Source organism: Channa argus, chromosome 2 (genome assembly GCF_033026475.1).
Source record: "Channa argus isolate prfri chromosome 2, Channa argus male v1.0, whole genome shotgun sequence".
Taxonomy (NCBI): domain Eukaryota; kingdom Metazoa; phylum Chordata; class Actinopteri; order Anabantiformes; family Channidae; genus Channa; species Channa argus.
The window spans coordinates 25,892,001-25,914,956 of NC_090198.1; the positions used below are offsets into that span (position 1 = coordinate 25,892,001).

General features: G+C 41.6%; 1 protein-coding gene across 1 annotated transcript in view; it reads right to left on the reverse strand.

Moving 5' to 3' along the window:
• The window catches only part of elp4 (elongator acetyltransferase complex subunit 4), a 54,112-nt gene that overhangs the window by 26,702 nt on the left and 4,454 nt on the right, over positions 1 to 22,956 (reverse strand). Inside the window, exons 3-9 of the mRNA XM_067487628.1 lie at positions 21,463 to 21,584; positions 19,217 to 19,351; positions 17,687 to 17,823; positions 15,128 to 15,212; positions 11,491 to 11,679; positions 8,130 to 8,238; positions 5,732 to 5,838 (exon numbers count right to left, since the gene is read on the reverse strand). Of these exons, the coding sequence (XP_067343729.1) occupies positions 5,732 to 5,838; positions 8,130 to 8,238; positions 11,491 to 11,679; positions 15,128 to 15,212; positions 17,687 to 17,823; positions 19,217 to 19,351; positions 21,463 to 21,584 (884 nt within the window). The remainder of the gene's footprint in view (positions 1 to 5,731; positions 5,839 to 8,129; positions 8,239 to 11,490; positions 11,680 to 15,127; positions 15,213 to 17,686; positions 17,824 to 19,216; positions 19,352 to 21,462; positions 21,585 to 22,956) is intronic.

The window sequence follows — 22,956 nt, forward strand, 5'->3', positions numbered from 1 at the left end:
GCTTTGTGAGACTAGTGACAGAAGACTGTCTCAGCTTTAAATGAGTGGGTGGGAAAATTCTCACACACATATGCCTGTTTCTGTCACATGCAAAGTAAATGCCTGCGTTTGTGCATTTCTTAGTAAGTATGTGCTGTATAGCATAAGCACATATACAAATACCAATATCACTATGTGTGGGAGCAAACAATGTTTGTGTATGAGCGTATGTGTTAATCTTGTCTAAACACCTAACACTCCTCTACCTGCTCAGACAGGGCCATGGGTTAATTCTAGCTTTGGGCGTCATGGCTAATAACTGCTCATCAACCGCAGCTTGAACTTTTGAAGCTTGAAACCTCACCATTTATGTGGTAACCATATCATGGAAGCAGGAGATGGTGGGGGATCGACAATGGTGTGGAGTTTGGGGTGGGAACTCAAATTACAAAATAAATATATTATTGCAAATAATTTCCTACGTTGACAAAATCTCTAGTCTGAGAGTTGGCAAACAAATACTTTTTTTGCATTCCTCAAGTGCCAGATGATAAAAGCATGAGTCAAACAGCAGTTAAGAAATTTGTTATCTGTATGACTCCAGGTGCATTTGGGGTAACATGTAGCTGCGTGACCTAACTGATGAGGAGGTAGCACTGTCAATCATTTGTCATCCATCACCACCAAATCACAAATTAATCCAGATGGATAGTACTGGATAAGATGTGTTTAAATACAGAAAAGGAGTCAAAAGTTGAAAGAAGTGCATAGCAGCAGGAGAAGTGCTATATCTCTAAAACAATAAATGTGTGAAATAAGACTGATTGAGCAGTGTAGAAAACACACAGTGACAGAACGCTGTATTCTGTGGCCTCAGGTGAACGAGTCCCGTAGCTGGAGTAAATGAGGTGATTAGCGGTGATACTGTGGTCTGTCAAATGCCGGCTTTAGAATCCAATCACCGTGTTATGTCAATCAGCAACAGCAGAGGCAGTTGACCAACAGGTCAAACAAGGTATTCAATGAGCAACATAGTCAGAACATGATAGCCCTGTATGCAGTCTACCCCTAAGTCTAAGATTAATGCAGAGCCAACGTGCACTTCTACCTTCGTGACATCTTCATATCAGGTTATATACTAATTAATCACTGTGTTAGAGAACATAACAGTGTATTGTACTGACTAACTTGTGTTTTGATTGATTTGATACCTTATTGGTAATATAACACAGTGTTCTCTGGGAAAATCCCTGACAGACAACATTGTGTCCTGGCCAAGGATTTTGACTGACATTTCATGTTGTAATGTAATCTATGCCAGCAACCAAATCACATCTAGAAATTTGAAAAATCCTATGTGGATATCACTTAGGGCTTCTTTTAATAATAGATTCTGAGGTCAATAACAGAGTATGGCTCATAGCAACCACCCTCCTCCCTCCAAAAACTCCACAAATTTATTAACAATGGTATTTTTGTGTCTGCATCCATCATGTAAATTTCATCATCTCTCCAGTCCCTAAGGGTCCAGATGAACTCTCTATACATGGCCACATGCAGGCCAAAAATCTGCATCTGCATGAGGTGCCTGCAGACCTCATGCACTGACTGCTCACACTGTAACAAATTGCTGTAATTTCTACAGTACAATTTCATAACAATACAAATTCTTGTTCTGTCAATTTACAAAGTCTAACTGTATATTGCAATGCATCATGGGTAAAAAACAATTATCGTAGCTACCATTTTTCAACAATAACACATTGTACAATTACAGGCAAGAGATATCTTGACTGTAGATGATGCACATGACAGCTGAATAATTTAAGCGGTTGAATTTGAATGAGGAACAAGAGCATTCGATGACCGAAGCAGAGGAGCAAAAGTAAAGTCCTTGGTAAGAACTAAATCGTCTTATTTGTAAGAGCAACTTTGTAAGAGTGACTGTAATTCCCATTATCCTAAGCTGTGCTATGACTCCAGCCACACTGCAGAGTGAAGCTCCAGGTTTGTCAGAAACAGGGCGTAACATTTGTAATATTGTACCAATTCTGTGCAGTGTTTGAAGGTTCTAATGCTTTAATAAGGGCGATAGCATGCTAGCGACATAAACATAACTTTGGTGTTGTTCGCTATCGTCTAAAGCCAAAACTTGCTCGTGTGATACAGTCTGAGTGTTTAGTTGGCAAAAGTGACTGGAGAGGATATTTATTAGACAGAGAGGAGTGGGTAACACCCTGGATCGTGTGAGCAGTAGAAGACTCTGGCCTGTTACAGCTACAGTCCAACCTGCAGACACCAGCTAGAGATTCGAGCCCACTACAGCCTCCCCCTTCTTTACCCCACCGTTCTCCATCTGTGCTGCACTTTCATGTTATTTTTGTAGCTTTGAGCAGATGAAGCAGCCATTAGCTCCCAGGTTATGACTCAAGCTTGTATGTCAAAAATGTTTTTTATTTCAGTTGAAGTTAAACCGTTCAGTGTCACACTGTCACTGATGTTAGTGAACATGACAGTGACTCCACAGCTCCTAACCTGTGTCCACACTACATGTTAAAGTGCAGCTTCATGATCTGTCATATATTTAAAATAGAGGCGTTTGATAAGGTTTTCTCAGAGTGAAGGGAGGACACAGGAAAAAGTTCAGATGGAATTTTGTATTAGTTGTATTAGTATATTGCAGAACTACTTCCTGTTCAGCTCGCATAGACCAACTTTCATTTTATAAGGGCAAATGATTAGTTTGTCTTTGCTCTCATGTAGAATAGCTGTCATCAGTTTTGTCATTAACTTTCTTTTTATGTAATTTTTAGATATTTCACTGGAACCAATGCAACCAGAAAATCTTTTTTCTGTTCAGGCTTGAATGGCTTTGAGCATATACTGTACAAAAGATAATGACTCTTTCATCTCAAGTTCTCAAAACTATGGAAAACTATTGACTTTTAATAAAAGTTTTGTTTTTTTGCAGTTATGACTCCTGTTTCATTTAACAGGTGAAGAGACACTAATCCAATGTTGATTTTGGATGACTTCTCATTTCAAACACTTCTGAATATGTATTGTAAAAGCTGCTAATGTAAAAAGCCAAAATTACCTGTAAAACAAATTTACAATATTATATTGTTTTGTGAACTATTAACAGCTATTTACTGTTAATTTCTGTAAATTTTGTAGATTACAAGATAAAACTGTAAAGTAGATCAAAATTAATTATTGTTTTTCATAAAACAATACATTGCTGTAATTATAAAAACAATAAAACCTGGTAAAATATATCCAGTTGTATACTGTAATTCTTTTTACAGTAAGTAAGCGCAAACTTTACCAGGTAAAAAAGTTGCCAATCAATTACTGTTAATTCAACTGTTAACAGTGCGTGTGTCAGAAAAATAAACTACAGACTTGTTTCATACACAGCTCATGCAACTTCTATTTCGCACATCAACCAAACTGTTCATCTGAAAAAATTAAATTGTTGCATTTCTTTCACTACTTCATGTTTTGGCTTCTACTTACTGTTGCTAATCTTGTTATGTACTGTGCTTATGTGGAATATGTCTGTGTCCGTCTCCAGTTATACTATGTATAGAAACCTGTACACATCTATAGTGTGTACAGATCTATTGGAGGGCAAACAACTACTATGAACCGGCCTTATATCCAATTAAACAATAAGGCAGACAAAGCTCAGTGTTACCAATGAGCTGCTAGGATATTTAACACAATATCTAAGCTCGCTATATCTACAGGGATGGTCCAGGCCTCATGGCTTAAATAAAACACCAGAGAGTGTAACCACCTTGACTTTTACAAACTTTTCAAGTCTATACAGGATTGCTATATGCAGGGGGTCAGAGAAAGTATAGTGATCAGGGCAATGAGGACAAGAAAACTGGTTGGAAGGCTGCAAGAAAATGAGAAAGGGCTGACCGCAGAATGCTGTGAGGTTTGGGGGAGTGGGCCTTTCTCTTCCCTTTCACCTCCTGCCTGAGACAATAGGACTCACTAACAGCCAAGGACCAGAGGGTGTGACAAGGTAATGATAATGTAATGAGGACCAATCATGAGCCTGAGGAGGGCCCCTTAATTTGTCTCTAGAGTGGTAGTTCAGTGACAGATTGATTGCCTTGAGTGAGAGTGATGATGTGACACATGCAAAATGGATGCTTCTCTGACAGGAAGAGAAAGAGAAAGAGGTTGACAAATCATAAATCAAGAGGAATGAAGATATGGAAATGTCACATACACCGCAAATGGCACGGTATTTGCCCTATCCTCTACATAGTATATAAAGGTCAAGCTAATCAAAAATATTTTAACCTATGATACTTTTTTTTTTAATTTAAGGAGAAAAGAAATAAGCACTTGATTTAGACTGTGCTCCATTGTGCTATCCAATGCAGTTTGGATAAAACAGCGAGAAAACAGGTAACAGCTGTGGAGAGCTAGAGAATGAAAGAACAGTGACCTCCCAGACAAAATAAACAGCACCTAGTGTGCAAACATGTTCCACAAACATGTTCTATTGAGAGCTATTGTAGCTTAAATTTGTTTTTAGTGCAACTGTTTGTTGAGGATGCTTCATATTTGCTAGGGGATTATTGCTGTATCAAAATCATTCCTGGTGACAAATGTATACTTCTATTGTGTATCAATACATGCAAAATATATGTTAACAAATTACCACTAGTATTTTATGATGCTATATTCATTAATATAGATTACATTACATTTTAGCCACCCTGCTGCATACTGACATTACACTGGAGTATGAATGGCATTCACAGCATATTATCAATAGTGTAACCTAGGGGTTTGTGTTATATTATTATGATCTCATTAACAATGTTTTATTTACGCAACTCATTTCACAAAAAATAATGAATAACATGCCTTGAGAGTCCAGACATTTATTGCATCATGCAGTGTGGTAGAAGGACAGACTGCTGCATGCGCACACTGCATGTGAATACTGTATGTCACCAGTATCCAAGTTAAACTAGCATAGCTGCATAAGTACTTTTAAGTTTAAAATGAGTCAATAAACAGTAACAGATAAAGAAAAAGGCAGTCGTTAGATTTGAACATTATACCTGGGTCATCCTAGCGCAGGTGTAGGTCATTTGACTTTGAAAAGGTGACAATGTACAAGCTACGTCAGAAATTGGTTGCTGTTAAAGACAGCTGGACAGCTAAACTTGTTTTACTATTTGCGACCCACTATATAGAATTTGAGGAATGTGAAAAACTTCGGTCGAGAGTAGCCGAGGTACCAAAACCACAACACACTTAGCAAACTTCAGCTGACTAATTCTGACTAAAAAAAACAACAACTTATGACAAGAAAAGCAAGAGATGGCCAGACATAGTAAACACTGTCTAATAACATGGTGGCAATTCAAAAGATTGATAGAGATGTTACTTTAGACTCAAGACACGCACCACATGGCTGAAAATATTTAAGTCAGCTTTGCCAAAGTTGAATGACTGTTACTAACTTCTGAAGCATAGTCTGTTCACATTTCACATTTTGCCAATCTTGTCTATTTACTGACATAAAGTCAATATCGCACACCCCTATCCTCACTTTGAAATTTGCTACCCTGCAGATAAAAGTAAATAAGTTGGCAGAACCTGACCCAAAAAATCTGAGACAGCATTAAAAATACAGCAAGGAGGCAAAATCAGTGAACACGTAGTTTTGTTTAAGAAGAAAGTCTGGGTATGCTCGGTAACCTTCACAACATACCTCAATACTGAACTGTTTTCTCTTGAGCTTAAATGCCAGATCCTTGTGGTCAGGGAGTTGACTTGCCAGACAGTTCAGGTGAGGTACCTGGCGAACATGTAGCAGGCCTGTGAAGGACAGGGAGAGCAAATTAGGGCTCCAAGCACTACAAGTGCATACAAATATAAAAAAAATACATTGAGATATATAAACATTAATTTCTGTTTTATCCGCTGTAACAACAAATACTGACCTTGTACTGGGGCTTTTATTTTCCTATTTAAGTGTAAAAATCAATAAAACTGTTTTTCCCTGCCCAAATTATAACTGTGAAGATTCACTATAAATTATGCTAACTACAACAACAAATGTATTATGTAATACACCAGTTTTGTAGGAATACTGCCCTTGTGTTGGGTTGCAAGATATAATTTTAGGATGAGGCAAAATTGTTTTAAAAAGTTAATTGTATCAGGGCAAATGAAAAATATCTTACTCTGATTTCATAAATGGATGACTCAAACGTTACACATATATTCACATTTGCATCTCTATGTATTTTACAGTGTATCAGGCTAATACTATTTAAAAATCTGCACATTTTAACAACAACTTACATACGCTGATTTCGTCTGCACTTGTACAAAATATTGTTTTTCTCGAAAGCGAACTTCAGCATGTTCAAATTCTGTTTTCAAGGATCCAGTTGCTAAAAGTGCAGGATATTTATAGCTTCAGAGAATCTTGCACAAAATTCAATACTACATTTTTCAAGAAAACTGAATATAATGAAGGGTGATGGAATTAGTATATTACAGGTAAATTTCCCTGCAGTAACATTCAGCATTCCTACCCTCTTCCTCTTTTCTTACATGCTGGTAGGTGTACTGTAAAAGGAATTAGTCAAATATTACCGGCATTTATTAGAGCAATGAGGAACAGAAAACTAACATACTGTAGAACGTAAGGATTCCTACAACAGCTATGAGGAAGCTCCGGAGAATTTTGTCTTGCAGTTCCTTATTTCTTTTCACTACAAGTTGTTTTCATAAAAATTGGAAAAGTGCTGTAATAGTGAAGTGGTATAAATGAGCACAAGAGAAAAAAAAAAGAAAAGATTGAGGGAGTAATGGAGAAAGAGACACAGACAGAGAAAGTGGGGGATGGTGGGTTCTCTCCTCTGTGCACTTGGGTGATTTCCCCTTGCCTGATTTGCAGTGACAGGCTTCCCAGCATGCTTTGAGCAGCCCTGAACTGCTGCCGCAAACATGCACGCACGCGCATTTGCTCGCACTCTCTCACATGCACACCAGATGCGTTTGCACTCATGAACACACATCATAACAATCATACACATTAATGCATTTCACAACCTAAAACGAATTTCTCGGGCTGGTTAAACAAAAAACAAGGATATTTTTGAACAAAGCATACAAATAATATTAAATGCAAGTTCCAAAGAACATTTTTGCAGTACAGAGGATTTGTATATGGATTTTTTTTAAATGGTGCTGCAACACTTGTGTTGAATGGATTTACAAGTCACCTGCCTTTATAATGCAAAGAATGTGATGACAATGGGATGAGTGATCTAAAAAAAAATCATACTGCTGAATGAAACCAAAATCTGCCATTGAATGTTTTTACTCCTCATCTGTCACAACCAGAGTTGTCTAGCCCGTGGAGGAGAGGGAGGGGGGAAATGAGAGGAAAAGCGCAAGAGTGGGAGAGTTTGGGAGGCACAGCTAAAAATACTCCACTCGCTTAAACTGACCTTTATGCATGGCGAGTGTGATGGAGTGATAGAAAAGAGGGAAACAAGTGAGAGAAAGAGGAAATGACTGTACAGGAAAAGTGAGGACTGGACAAGTAAAGACAAACTGCGATGCCCTCCCCACCGCTTTCTTCATTCCCTTCTCTCCAATTGTCCCCTACCAGTGCCCTCTTCTTCTACCGAAAGCCTTGTACTCCATTTATTATCAGAGTACGTCGGCCATAGAGACACTGTGTGAGGAATAGAGAGAGAGAGGCAGAGAGGAAAAGAGAGTGATGGTGAGAATATCGATTCCCCAGTGTTGGTCTGCTCTGCGCCAGAGCCTCAGGGGTATGGGACTGGGGATGGAGAGAGGGCGAGGCGAGAGGGAGAGAGGCTCTGCTGGAGGGGGGGAGGCAGGGATGAGTTGGGTGAGGGTGCGAGGGAGAGGGGGTACAGCGTGGCAGCTGAATCCCCCCCGGCCTGTCTACTGAGGAGCACGTCTGATTGAGCAGCAGCACACTAACGCACACTGACAGGCTGGCCTGCAAGGGGGCTGCCCTGCCTCCATCCACAGCCCAGCCCCAGCCTTAATGCACTGCCTGTGTATGTGTGTGTATTTGATGGAAAAGAAACAGAAAGATAAGCGAGAGTGTGTGTTCTTACCATGGTAATCTTTGTAGAGTGGATGGGTCTCTCTCTCAGAGCCTTTGAATGATTCCAGGGCTATGGCATTGTCACATAGCCTGGTTATGCTGCCCATTAAAGCTCTGTCCTGTAGGATTTTGAGAGAGAGAGAGGGAGACAGGGAGAGAGAGAGAGAGAGAGAGAGAAACATGAGTAGGTAATTAAAAGCCTCCTGACGGGCCATCAGTGTTGCAATTAAATTAGGTCATCATTTCCTGTGGCCAGGTCATTTCTGCCCATAGCTGAGGTGAAAACTGATGAGTTATAGATGGGAGAAAGCACTGTTAGAGGTTCCACAGGTGATGTTGGGGCACACAAATGGACATACATCTTACATTACGCGTGCATCTACAAATGTGACACTGGAAAAGTAAATGAGCAACACACTTGAATTATTTAACTTCATCTAACAGCAATTTCAACGAAAAGACTCCCAGCTGGTGCATGCTCTCACTGTGGTATCAAACCTGCACACAGCAGGGAAGGACAGAGATAGCAACAGAGGCTGATGAGGAGAGCTCCCCCTACTGGTTAGGTCAGTGACTGGAAAGAGGACAAATCAGGGGCGAATACAGTGGCTAGAAAAAATAAAAGGAGAAATATACAAAAGGGTGGTGGCGAAGGGTAAAGGGAGTAGAGGAGAGAGAGAGAGGGACACTGGGATGGAGGGAGAGAGGGAGTACTGCATTATTAATCATTTTGCCTCTTCAATCATTCACATCCTTCTCTCTGTGCTGGCTGCCACCGCCTAATGCAGTTTTCATGCCTTCATGTCTTTTCCCCACTCTTTCTTCTTCCTTTTCATTTTTGTCCTACTTTTAAAGTATGCATATCCCACCAGTCAGTACCACCAGCACTTGCAGGGTATTTAAGGCCACCTATATGGTGCAGTTAAAGCCAGTGTAAGAGTTTGGAGACAAAATTAATGGTACCGTACAACCAATAGTGTTGGTTTGCGTGAGATGACCAAACAAAACTTTATCAATGCTAGTCCAGTCTAGGGCACAATGACTCTTTTGTGCTTACTTAAATACAAAATTTCCAAAGTGTCCACACAAAGCAGTTCCCAGCATCGGAGCAGGGCAGAATGAGGTCAGTCAGACTTGCACATACTCCATAACCCCTTGAGTTTAGGAAGGTGGTAACAGAAATGCTCACCTCAACTGTAAATATTTTTGTAACGTTATTTATAATTCAGAAGGGGCTCAAACAAGAGCCATTTCAGTTTTGCACTGAAAGTCTATGCTGGCTCAATTAGCTCAGATTCCATCAGCGAAAATCCCCAGAACACCCTGAGCCTCAGTTAATGACCACAGACATGTCAGAAGGAGGTCCTGGCCTTCATTTTACCTGCAGAATCATTCCCAGTTACTGAAGCAACATTTTGCTCAATTTTGCATGCATGTGGTCAAATTACAAATATATAAATGTTTAAAAAATATATGAATTTTAATTCATAAATGTTGAGAATATCTGAGGAATCGCAATGTCTGTGTATACTGTAGCTGTTATTATATTGCTAATATATTGTATGCGTACATAGAGTTCAGGCGTAATTGTCTTACAATTACTTAATGTGAAGGAGACCTTTCTAATGCACAATAAAAAGTTTACCATAAGGACATTTAAACTTTTAACTCCACTTAAAATCAGCAAAGTATAAACAACATGTCAGTTCAGTATTGATAGATGTGAAAAAAAAAACCCCATCTCTTGCAGCCCCACCACAGAGTGCCATGGTGCTAATCACCTATGCTTGACCAGTCCAAACTTTGAGATTCAATATTTGCATAGGTCAGGACACCACTTAAGTCTGAGCAGCAGGCGAGGTGTGTTTGGATGCATTTTGTGTAGTTTGTGTTTGTGTGTATACACTTGTGGAAATGGGTGTGGTAGCAGGAGATAGTATGATGGAAGAGGACTGGGCTGGGACCGGCCTAATTAATGTTTCAGATGGACTGTGGCACTGGGCTGCTGTGAGGAGGCTTTCAGTGAGTTCCTCAGCTTCCCAAGCTGCTCAATAATAAATAGAGAGTCCAGTGTGGTCTCAGCCAGGTAGCCCACTGCTACTAGTGTAGACAACCATCAAAAAGCCCACACTGTTAACTAAGCAAAAGCACTGGCTGATAAGTTCTTCTAACATGTTAACTCACAAAAATACAACACACACCTAAACTGACCCGGTTTCTGCATGTTGGCACCTCAGTTGATGAATTAGAACATTTTCTTATTTCTTACCAAGTGAGACTCACATTGTTAACCAAATCATAAGGTAATTCATAGATGCCCATTTTGACAACCACTTATTACCTCCATGTTGGCTAAGTCACCCAACACCTGATTCTGTCCAAAATGTCCTCCTCTCCTCTTCTTCCCCTGCTCATTCTCTTCTCTCCCCAGGGTGGAGAAGGGGGTGGGGACAGATTAAGTGTTTGGAGGCCAGGCCAGAGAGAGACAGGGGGACTGCTCCCACCACAGCTGACATCTGCTAGTTAGCCACTTTACCTTTTTGAGTACGCCAAGGCCGCCATGCACTGAGCACATAGGCCTGGAGCCAGAACATGTTGTGACAACACAACTGTTCTGAAAGTTAAGCAGTGACCTATATTCAGGGCTCACAAACAATGCCACTTCCATGCGCCTAAGAATGAGGACTATAAGGAAGTCATGTGTCTGAATTCTGAAGTGTCTGAAGCAAGATAAAAAAATGGTAGAAAGTCTCAGATGGCTTTTCTGTTCAGTGTGCCTCTATGGTTGAGTATCTGGGGGAGGGCTGTGGTTTGCCATATGCCTCAGCAGATGACTCCACCTTCACACTGAGAGGCCAGACTGGACACAGACGCATGCACACAGATTTGTAGCCCCCCCAGCCCCCCAGTCCAAAATGCACACTCTCACAATGACACACAGCTACAAAAACAGGATATTTGCAGGAGAATATAATGCATACACACACACACACACACACTGTTTCATTGTTTACAGTTTCAAGTAATTGAAGCACAAACAAACAAACACAGATTTAGAGGCCATTAAATGAAGTTTGCACTCGACTGGGACTGTTGGTTGAGTGTTGGGTGGAATAAGAGGCACCTCACAGGCCTGAGTCATACCATGATGACACTGAATGGGTCAAGACAAGGCCTCACTACAAAAGACTTAGAACTTCATGTTCCACTAATGAGGTTAAACAGTGGTAGAGATGAGAAAAGGGCAGAATCCTCTTTATTTTTGATCTTTGCATCATTATTTAGTTCAACCAGTAGTTGCCAAAAAGATAAGTTATATTATGTGCAGAAACCAATGTTTAAAGTTGTTATTGTGTCAAATATCATCTTACCTGGATGAGATGTGAAGGAACAGTAACTACTGCAACTGAAAGTGACGACCTCAGCAATGCACGCAGTCCATAGAGAAGGGTCGTAAGGGCGTGTCGGTGTGTAGGGCTGTCCTGGCAGGTCAGGTCATCACCCCAAAGAGCTGAGCCAAGAGAGTGAAGGCCAATGCGCAGGATGTTGCGTGACTTTGACTATAGGAAAGAAAATAAACAAGAGTGGATAAGCAATACTACTTAAATGTGAAGTCATGTACAAGCTATATAACCTATTCAAATAATTTACACAGATAGTTCATGTTAATGCAATGAAACAGTTTGATTAAATCAATATCACAGAGTGACAGGGTGCTTCTGGAGATTAACAGATAATTGCTTTCAAATGATATCAGAAAGGTGCTGCTCTCTTGGGTAGTATTTCCAAACTGTGGGAGAGAGAGAGGACAGTCTGCTCACCAGCACAGACGATCGGAACACAGTGCCCAAACGTGACTGGACACAACTGCCCAATCACAGAGGCCATCTGACACACGCACAATGGACCTGTCAGACAGGCTTCCAATATGGACGCCACCCAGAAACCCCAGCACATTCTTGGCACCACAGCGATGCTCTGCAGCCAAGGGGGCCTGGGTAAGGGTGGAGTGCCTTCCCTTGAAAACTCCCACCCCACCACTAGAAATCAACGGTAACCCACTCTCATGAAGACAGAGGAAAAAGTTGCCAAACAGTGGTGGGATATATATCACGGAAAGTGAGAGAATGGAGAAGCCTGTCCAAACAGTAAGAGGTTTTTAACCTTTAGTACAATTGCCTTTTATTTGGGGTTTCTTCGGGATGGTTCCTGATTACTGAGGTGAGAGCCAAGAGTGATTAACAAAGCTCTGGCCTGAAATCTGCTCACTTTCTCTCCCCCCTACCTCTCCTCTCCTTTAAACACCCCCTTCTATTATTTCAACCCTCCCAAAAACTCCTCTTCCCCACTCCCCATCGCTTCCTCTCCCAGCAGTATGACCTAAGCTTCGTTTGAATCTGCATCAGAATCACTGGCATCTAAGAAAAATAAACCCCATTGTTTCTAGGAGTTTTTCACCGTTGGCTCATAGTTGCCCAAGGGAGAACTTACTGGACTTTAAATTCATCCACCTCTACACCATTCAGCATCAGTGCTGCATCCCTATTCCTAACTATACCTAATTATTAGTGCCGTGTGTGTTGTCGTCATTATTAATTCTTTGTTTAGCAGGCTTTGCCTACACAGGTCTTAGGGGCACACAATTAGAAATCTATTTCTATGTGTGCAGCCCAGCAGGGGGGAGAACTGTGGTACCACGACTGTTGCTGTGGCAACATCACAAGGACAAGCCAAACTAAACTCATATAGTTTAGCCTATAGAAAAATGAGGGAACAGTGCCAGTAGAGTCCAGCCAAGGACCAGAGGCCAGCCTTATAGACTACAGCCAGCCTGGGACCACAACCTAATCACAGCCACTCTCTGTGGAGACTCACGGTGCTGCTTCCACCCCTGTTCCACTCAAAACACTAAATATGCTCATGGACATTAATCCTTGTTCTAATCTGTTATGTACATAACACAGCTTAAATGAAATTAGCATCTTGTTAACAATCCATGATGGCAGACTGACCAATAAATGTACACACACCAACTATTACCCATACTGGGCATTCTTGCGCCAGTGCCATGTTGCTTTGTGCTGGTCTGCATTCCTGGACTGTGCCAACAGCATGTCATGTGGCCACACTGCTTTAATGATGTCAGCAGTTAATCTGGCGTGTGAGTGACAGCGCTCGGTGGGGGAGAGTAGGGGGTACTGGAAGTAAGTCCTGTGTGTGAGTGACATGAGGAGAGGTGGCTCCAGGTGACGTGCAGAGGGGTCACCAAATGTAGGCGAATAAGGCACATGTGCGTGGGCGTGTACCCACACACCTACAGTATATGTATATAGTGTTAACAGACGTACACTTGGTCCTGTGCAAAACATACATAGAAATGTTGAAAGAGACAGACAGAACCTCAGATGTTTCTGGCATTCTGTAGAGAAATGATGCTTATTAAAAGGATGTCTGTCAAAGTTAAAACAGACACAGCTGGGACACACACAGGTGAGGCCAACCTGAGCTGGTAAAAGAAAGATAAACATACATGACAAGTGGTAGTTGGAATGTGACAGAACAGCTTTGGGTCAGAGATGACATCTAGTATCATGTTTTGGAAAAATATCCTCTGTTGTATATCACACCTTCCAATTTAAATGCATAATAATTTTATTTGGTCTCATTGTAATTAGATTTGGTACAAGCAGACATTTGCAACTTGGTGCCTGGGACCTTTAGTGACAACCAGAGAAAAATAAATCCACAAATACTGAGAGCCACCCAGACAGATCAGAGAGTACTACTACTCTACCCTGAGTATTGGATTTATTCTAGCTGGCCACTTTATTAGATACATCTTGCTAGTACTGGGTTGGACTCACTTTTGCCTTCAGAATCGCTTTAATTCTTAATGGCATTGTAGATAGGATCACACAGTTGCTGCAGATTTGTCAGCTGCACTTCCATAATGCAAATTTCCCATTCCAACACACCCAAAGTGTGCTCTACTGGATTGGCATCTGGTGACAGTGGAGCCCTTTTGAATACAGTGAACTCATTGTCATGTTTAAGGAACTAAATTGAGATGATTTTAGCTTTGTTATGTGGCATCCTATCCTGCTGGCAGTAGTCCTTAGAAAATGGCTACTCGGTGGTCATAAAGAGTTGCACATGGGCAGCAACAATACCCAGATAGGATGTGGCATTTAAATAATGTTTAATCTGTACTAAGAAACCCAAAGTGTGCCTGGGAAATATCCCCCACATCATTACACCACCACCAGCCTGAACCATTGATACAAGGCAGGATGGACTCATGCTTTAATTTTGTTTAGGCTAAATTGTGGCCCTACAGTTGAATGTAGCAATCAAGATTCATCAGACCAGACAATGATCTTCTAATCTTAGAATGTTTAAATTGTCGTGATCGTTGGCAAATTGTGGCCTTATGTTCCTGCTCTTAGCGGTCAGGACTGGCACCCGGTGTGGTTTTCTGCTGCTATAGCTCACTTGCTTCAAAGTTTGATGTGTCGTGTAAGAAATGATCTTCCACATACCTTGGTCTTTTTTTTTAAAGTTATTGTTGCCTTTCTAACAGGTTAAACTAGTATAGGCAGTCTCCTCTGACCAGAGAACGGCTGCTAACTCGAGATTTTCTATTTTCCAAACCTATCTCTGCACACCCTAGTGGTGGTTGTGCGTGAAAATCCCAGTAGATTAGCAGTGTCTGAAATAATCACACCAGCCCATTTGGCACCGAAATCCATGCAACATTTAACGTCACCTTTCTTCCACATTGTCATGCTTAATTTCAGCAAATCGTCTTGACCATGTCAATATGCCTAGATGTATTGAGTTGCTGCCATGGGATCGGCTGATTAGATATTTGTAGCAATTGAACAGGTGTACCTAATAAGCTGATGAGTGGACTGATAAAAAGGTTGTAGCGACAGAAAATAACCAGCAAAAGCTGCCACATCACGCTGAAAGAAACAAATACAAAACAGTAAGAGTTTTGGTTCTTACCATGGGGGCTGCTACATCAAAGCCCTCTCTGTGTATGACCTCTTGAACAGACTTCAACAGTGCAGAGTAGGACTCAATCACAGCACTGAAGAGAGCACAGGACGAAGGGAAACAATAGACATGGTGGAGGAGACAACCAGAAAGAAAATACAAATAGGATTAGTTAAGACATGTACATAAACCGTATTTATAACCATTTTGCTAGAAGTGGGACAAGCCTTTTGCCACAGTAGTTTAATGCTCCATGACTGCAGTATGTTTCTCCTGACTGTGCTTTTCTAGAGTCACTGAAGCAGAGAGATGATCTATATCAAGAGATCCAATTAATTTATTTGGTTGATTAAATTACAACATGACTGGTTCTCTGTCAGCTCCCCGAGGATCTGATTGTGCCGAGACAGACAGACAGACAGACAGATGAGATGTGCATATGCAGGAACATACAGGCCACACAGCAAAGATGATAAGTGAAAAGGGAAGGGGGGTTAATGGGCTGATATCTAAAATGAACATGGAACAGCATTTTGGTGTTTAATCAGGAGTAAGATGTGCACAACTGACAAAGGGCATACAGTACCATTGGAGCAACAGTCAGGGGATGGATTACTGCTGAGCCAATAGAAATGTTAACCCCATCTTTTTACACAGGACTCTCCACTTGAGAACGCCCCACAATTGTAATGACCACTCTGTAGTGAGTCACAGTGGGCTGTGATGTCAGTTGTCAATTCAACCTGCAGGGTACAAAAGCTGATATGTATAGATTGGTCACACGCCCATGTCCCTGCATAAAGAACAGTAATACACACTTATGTTGATTACACTTGCACCAAGTACATCCATGTACTCTATTTCAGTTATTCAGCCCAACAATGGTGCCTCCTGACCCCGCTGGGGCTAATGATAGAGCTGGTTCGGTGAAAGAGGGACACCTACCCTCCTTGGCCTCTCTGTCCATGCCCCTGCTCTGAGGTAGGGGGCTGGGGTGGTTTGACATGCAGTTGAGCAGGAGGTTGCCTCTGGTTGGCAGCCATTGTGCAGGACGGCATTGTGTTTTAGCTACCCCTACTGAGCACCCCTCATTCAGGTACCAAAAAGGTCTAGGTGCTTAGCTACAGGGGCTAGTGTGTCGGCTAATTAGGATCATACACACGAAGTGTCTTTATCACAGTGTTCCTCTTTCAGTGAGAGAAGAAAGGAGGAGAGAAGGGGGATGCTTGGTCTTAAACAACAGGATCTGTATCACCTAGAGAGCAATTTGTGCCAATTATGCCTTCAAGTGAAACGGAGCAATTTAACAGCTAGGGTATCAACATGGGGCTGTGGACACGTGCAAGGGGGGGTGGCCTGTTTCTGAGTTTGTGTGGGACGTGTGTGTGTGTGTGTGCACGCGTGTGTGTGCATGTATGCGTGTCAGTAATGGGGTGGGGCTTGGGCAACAATGGCGTAGTGCAGGTGTAGTTTCCTGCTGTCAAAATGTCTGAGATCTATAACCTATTCTGATGCCACAACAGTACATCATCATCTTACTCTTGCTGACTAGACTGTTGCACAATGCAAGAAAAACATTTTATTTGTTGCTTATTGAAAGATATTTATCGAATAAGAAACATTCTGTCCACTTCATTGTAATTAATACATGCAAACAGTATACTTTTGTATACTGATTGTAGGGGGACTCTGTTAAACAGCCCCTGTTGAAATAAATGAAGAGGGATTCTTTAAAGCCTCCTGGACATCCTCTGTGCTCCAGGTTGCTGTATTTACCCAGTGTGTGTGAGTGTGCCATCGGGTGCCCTTGTGTGCTCAGCAGCTCTCTCTGCGTAAAGAGCCAACATGACCTTTGAACCCTAAGTACACTCATTGCAGGAGAAATCAAACAGACGCTGAGCAAACAAGGCTCTTATTTGAATAGACAACCTTTCCAAGAGGCTGAAAGACTAGGCCAATGGCAAACTACACAGAACAGTGGAAGAACCAGCTGATTTTTTTTTTTTTTTAAATAAGATTTTTATTACCTGTTTTAAAAGGTAATAACATCGAGTGATTCAGCAACACATTAACTGGTTCCAGTTTTAGAATTTTTTGTTGTCTGTGTATCACAAAAATGTTAAATCTTTGTTTTTTGGACTATTCCTTTGCATTATTACTTTGTTCCTTTTATAAAAGTTGTCGCAATTGATAATGAAAACTATTATTAGTTATGGCCCTGTGTTTTTTTAAATTCTTTTACAATAAATGTTTACCTCAAGCAAATGGCTGTATATGATATTGAAGAGAGCTTGAGCTTTTCGTCCTCTCAGACTGATGTTTCTCTAATGCACATGCTGGCTGCAGGGCTGATACAGTATGCAGTCTTTAAATTATGTTGGTCTGTCTGCATCCTTGGTTTACCTGTATTCCGTGAACGGTGCCACATTTGCTTACCTGCGTTCTGTGGATGATGTCTTATTTGTGTAACAGTGTTTTGTGGATGATGTCGTGTTAGTTTGCCTGTGTTCTGCAGATGGTGTCTCATTGGTTTCCATGCGTTCTGTAAATGATGTCTTGTCGGTTTACCTGTGTGTGGGTGATGACTGGGTGGGATGTTCTGGAAGGTAGAAGCGGTGACACTTGGCTGCCTGGCGAATTTCTGGCTCCATCGTCTTGGAGACATCATAGTAGTGCCCGAACCGGGATGAAGATGCCAGGGCACTCTGAGGGGGTCAACAAGTTAAACCTGTTTAAAATGTATATGAACACTAAAGAGTGTTTAGAATTATTTTCATTTATCCCTGACTGACACTACTCCTGGCATTTTTTTTCCTTCTTACAAGTACTAATGTGCGTTTAAGTGGTGAGAGCAAAATAGTCTTATTTGGATTTCTAACATGTTAATTGAGTGTGCTTCACAATACTATGGTAATGCAATTGCATTGTTTATGGGTCATTCCTCAACATTCCTACAGCAGATAAGTTAAATAACCACTATGGCCATGCTCTTAATCATTTCTTCACATAAATGTCCACTTCTGGCTGTGAAAGCAAACGTGTCAGGAACGCAGGGGAAGGCGGATGTTTTCCTGCAGCTGAAAGAGAGAATTTTAGCTCTTCTCTCTCAGTGAAACCAGGGATTCCATTGTTAGAGAGGCCCTTAATCTACTCCTAATCTGGATTAAGGCCCCCGGTGTGTCCCTCTCCTGGCAGGACGAGTGGGTCAGCAGGGCAGGGGGGTCAGGGGCTCATCTTCTCTTTGTGAGCTAGGCAACCCGCTTAGCGTTCCATCCGCGCCCTGACGGCCTCACCTTTGATCTGATGTCTTCATCAGGCAAGCGTCACAGTGGGCCATTCCAAGAGAGGTGTGTGTAAGGGGAAAGTAAGCATTGACTCTGGGGGTGAATTTGGGATGCAAATCCTCTGGTGGGGCTTACTAGTGGTTTGTAAAGACGATTTTACAGGGGAAGGGGGAGAGGTGAGGAAAGGACACAGATATAAAGAAGTTTCTAGGGAGAGAGAAAGAGAGAGCGGATCCCCAGGGACACACTGTGTGCTGTTAATCCACATAGCGATATGGATTATAGACCGAAGGGGGGAAGACTGCAGAGAAGAAGAAGGGGAGGGTCACCTCTCCTCAAAGCGGAAGAAAGAGTGCAGGGCTGGCAACCCTAGCAGGGGGAAAGGCAGGGATTTGGGGAAAGACAGAGGCGCAGGTCTGGGTCATAGGGTTGAGCGAGCAGACATGTCAATGCACAGGCTGCGAAGTAGTCTTGCTTCCCAGGCTAAGCAGGGGTGCAAGCGTGTGTGTATGTGTGTATATGTGAGTTGGGGACCACTGAAAAGCCTACCTATTGCCAGCTAAGTGTGAGTAATCTGGTCCAGCTCTGAAAGGAAAGGCTAAGGCCTCATTCACTCCACAAAGGAGTTTAGAAGCTGATGGATTTACTAGTGAAGACAACTGCCAAACCACTAAAAGCCAGTACTCCTCTCCCCCAATCATTAACACAGACTAAAACTAGTTTAGCATGATCAGTGTTACATATATTCCAATATTGTAATGAACATAAGAAATTATTGTAACTAACAGATAATATGCCCATGTCACTTGATTACCTGTACTTTTGGAAGATTCTGATAGCGCCAGGCAATTTTCATGGCATCCAAACTGTCCGGAGGTTCACAAGACAGCCTGGGTTGCTCGACTGGTTTGTGGATAGCAACATCGTCCAAGATGGGAGCTGGAAGCTCCTGTTCAAAAACATTCAATGAACATGTTAAAGGATGCCTTCACTGATTTTCAACTTGCCTCTTTGGGTTCTATTTTGGGTAGTACATAAATGATGTACATCATTATGTACATAAACTTCAGAGAAATATTTTAATATAGAGTCAAAGGGAAGTTTAAAAGCATTAATGTACATTTACACCCGAATCTAAAGCCGTAAAGAGCAATTTGAAAATTGGTGAAGGCGGCTTTTAAAAAATATGTTGAAAAAGATATGTTTTACATTGTTGTGTAATTTCACAAGATTCAAATGTAACAGTGCAACCTGATTTTATAAATACATGCATCTCTAAATCTGTTCTTTATACCCTTATGCTCTTAAGGGTTGCAGAGCCAATCCCAGCTGTTAGTGGGTGCGATTTGGTGTACGCCCTGAACAGGGAGCCAAACTATGACAAGAAAAACCCGGATAACCACTATGGTTACACTCAAATCTATTGGCCATGTCTGACTAAAACTGGAACTTAAATGTTGACTAAGTTAAATATGTCATTCAGTTTCTAAAGAGCAACAGGTACAATGAGAAAAAAACTCATATGAGGGCCTGTTTATTCACTGTACAACCAGCACAAAGAGTTACATCATCATTCTTGTGTGTGTGTTATTGTAAGGCATGAATATAGCATTAGCATCTAAATATTGCCATTTAGTGAATGTAGCTTCAAAAAACACAAAATGATGAGATATTTCCCCATTGGGAGTTTGCGTCTCTTAATATGTCTTTGATATGTAAAGAGAGGGTGAGGCTGTGACCCCTCCCACTATCAATCAGTGTGAGAGAGGTCCACCTCCTGTATGGCAGTCAGCTTCTGGAGCTACAGTCCTCTTCACAGAGTGATGTATCGGGGAACACACAACCCTCGACCTCACAGATACCCCCGCTGACCGCAATAGATCTAGGGGAAAGCTGTACGCCTGTAATACATGTTAAACCATGGTCTCACAAGTGTGAATCAGGCTGAATGCCTTACAGCGGGAGCTGTTTATACTGTCACAAACTTTTCTACAACCGACCTAGGTGACTCTATTATGTCACTGTGTTAGACTACAGTAATAGCCAAGAAAAATAAAGACATACTTTACTAATGTAAAATTGAGGGACTGCAGTGCATTCATATTTTATAAAGTTCACATAGAATATATATATATGTAGAATATATGTAGAATATATAAACCATTCAGCCACAACTACCTGATAGTATTACTGTTGGAGCAGACAGAGGTCAGCCTGGGAAAAACATAATGCTGGCTGATCAACAAGTGCAGCACGTTTTTAAGCTTGTTGTGTACTGGGCCCATAGTGACAACTATTTAATTGTACTGATCAAGTAGATGTAAAGAGGTCACTATAGGCCCCATATTTCTATCTAATTGGTAGAAGTACAGTGCATTTTAGTGCCAGTGCCAGTGCCAGTGTGCAGCAGACAGTATGTGGAATATGCAATAGCGAGATGTTTATTTAAACAGAATTGCTATTTTTGCCTAATTGACTTGTATAGGTTATGTCATGTTGGCTATGAAGAGCATAATTTAATTTATTAAATTATTACATTATTATTTAGAATTACAAACTTTTACTTGGAGAGATTTTCTAAAAGAATTATGTTTACAAAAATATCTTACCAAAAGACACTTAGCCTCATTTATTAGTATCTGTGCAGACATTATCTTACTTACCACACATCAGTCCAAACACTAAATTAGTCAGATTCATGAAATGTGCACACCATATAGTTCCATGCTCCTATTTCTGCATTTCTGCAAGAGACAAGTGTGGCTCCCAAAAAAAATTAAACAATGTTCTCTGTGGTGGAAACCTGTGGTGAAACCTAAAAGTACACTTTTCCAAACCTTTATCTTGGAAGTCAAGATGTAAAAGAAACAATAAGTCCTGGACTGTAATAACTGAGATGGCTAATGGTTTGATATTACACAAAAAGAATGAAACAGGTGTCAGACAATGACAAATGGTCTTGTACCTTAATTCTATACCATATAAAAGAAAAAATCCTACTATACAATACAACAAGTTTCCTTACTAGGAGATTATGGAACAGAGGGCCCTGCCTCTCACCTTTAAGATGTCATCTGGGTTATCTTGAGCTGTAGCCACGAAAAGTTCATGTCGACACACCACGCCTTCTGCTAGGAAGTACTTTAAGATCATATGAGAGTAGCTATCATAACGGTCCTCCTCTACAAAAGAAAAAGAAGACACAAGGAAGACAACAATCGGGATGTGAGTGCATGTAGAAAAGTCAAATAAACATATATAAGACGTTGTCATTGAAAATTTTCCTATGAAAACCATCAGCCTCAAGTCTGCTGTAAGATTGCATCTCATTCTGACACCAAAGAGTCAGTGGCCCATGACCACATCATAGGTGCTGCCTGTAATTGATGTAAGGACCGTTTTTTGGCTACCTTTTGTAGGGAACAGATGGCAATCGGTGTGGCACAGAAACATTGGTGTTACTATCTGATCTGACTATCAAAGTGCAGATGACATCTTCAGCTTTCACATTAAGGTCCTAAAGGTATTCCTGTCCATTTTGACGCATCACATCCCCAACCAGCAGTGGAGGTGAGAGGGAGACACCTGTCTTAACTATTTCACTGACCCCTCCCACTGAATGCAAAGATACCCCAGCTGTCAGGACCGGAGGAGTCGGCAGTAGGGTAAGACAGAACCTGTCCTTAAATTGCCTTCTTACATCTGGTTCACTTGAATCTCTCTGCCTTCATTTGAATTTTCATGGCAATGATATCCTTTCATCGCCATGTTTCTAGTGCAATCAGGTGTATTTATTTTAGCTTGGGGCGTTGACATTACAGTCTCATCGTGAGAGGCTGGGGTCTTAGCCAATAAAACTGGCAACTAACTCTATATATCAGACATAACTTTCCCAGAGGTAGCCTATTTCAGTGCACACAAAGCAGCCACCCGGCCATTCTACATGGCAAACCCACCCACACACACAAAAAAAAAGCCTGCATCATGACCATGAAACCCCCTGAGTGGGGCACATAACCCTACCCAGCATGCCACTGATGCTTCCTGTCACAATCACCATTTTGTAAAGATTTCATAGGACTCTCCACACAATGACAAACAGTAGACACAAGGACAAAGGCTGCAGTGACAGTTTAAGGTAATGGGCATACAGCTGACAGCTTGGGAATGACATCCTGATGCGTCATCCTCGAACATCCGGAGAATGCCCCCCTCCCACGTTCCTAGTCTCTGTCCTCACCTACGGACTTAGGATGGCTCAGGAAATTCCACAGCTCTTCAATTTGTTGTCGGTGGGGCTCCCTGTTCCCTTATTGATGGGTTTCTAGGTCAGCAGGCCTTTGTGGCTTTCAGCAGGCCCCACAAAGACTCCCAGATGGGCCCTCTCAAGATGGGGCCTATTGTGGTTGTGTTTCTATGGGAGCCTTACAAATGGAACCTCCAGGAGTCATTAGGCTGTTGAGGCGGGGGGTAAGGAGAAGGGGTGGGCGGGAGGTGGTGGGGTATAGGAGCAACAGGGGGTGGGGGACAGTCATATCTTTGAGGTAGAACAGT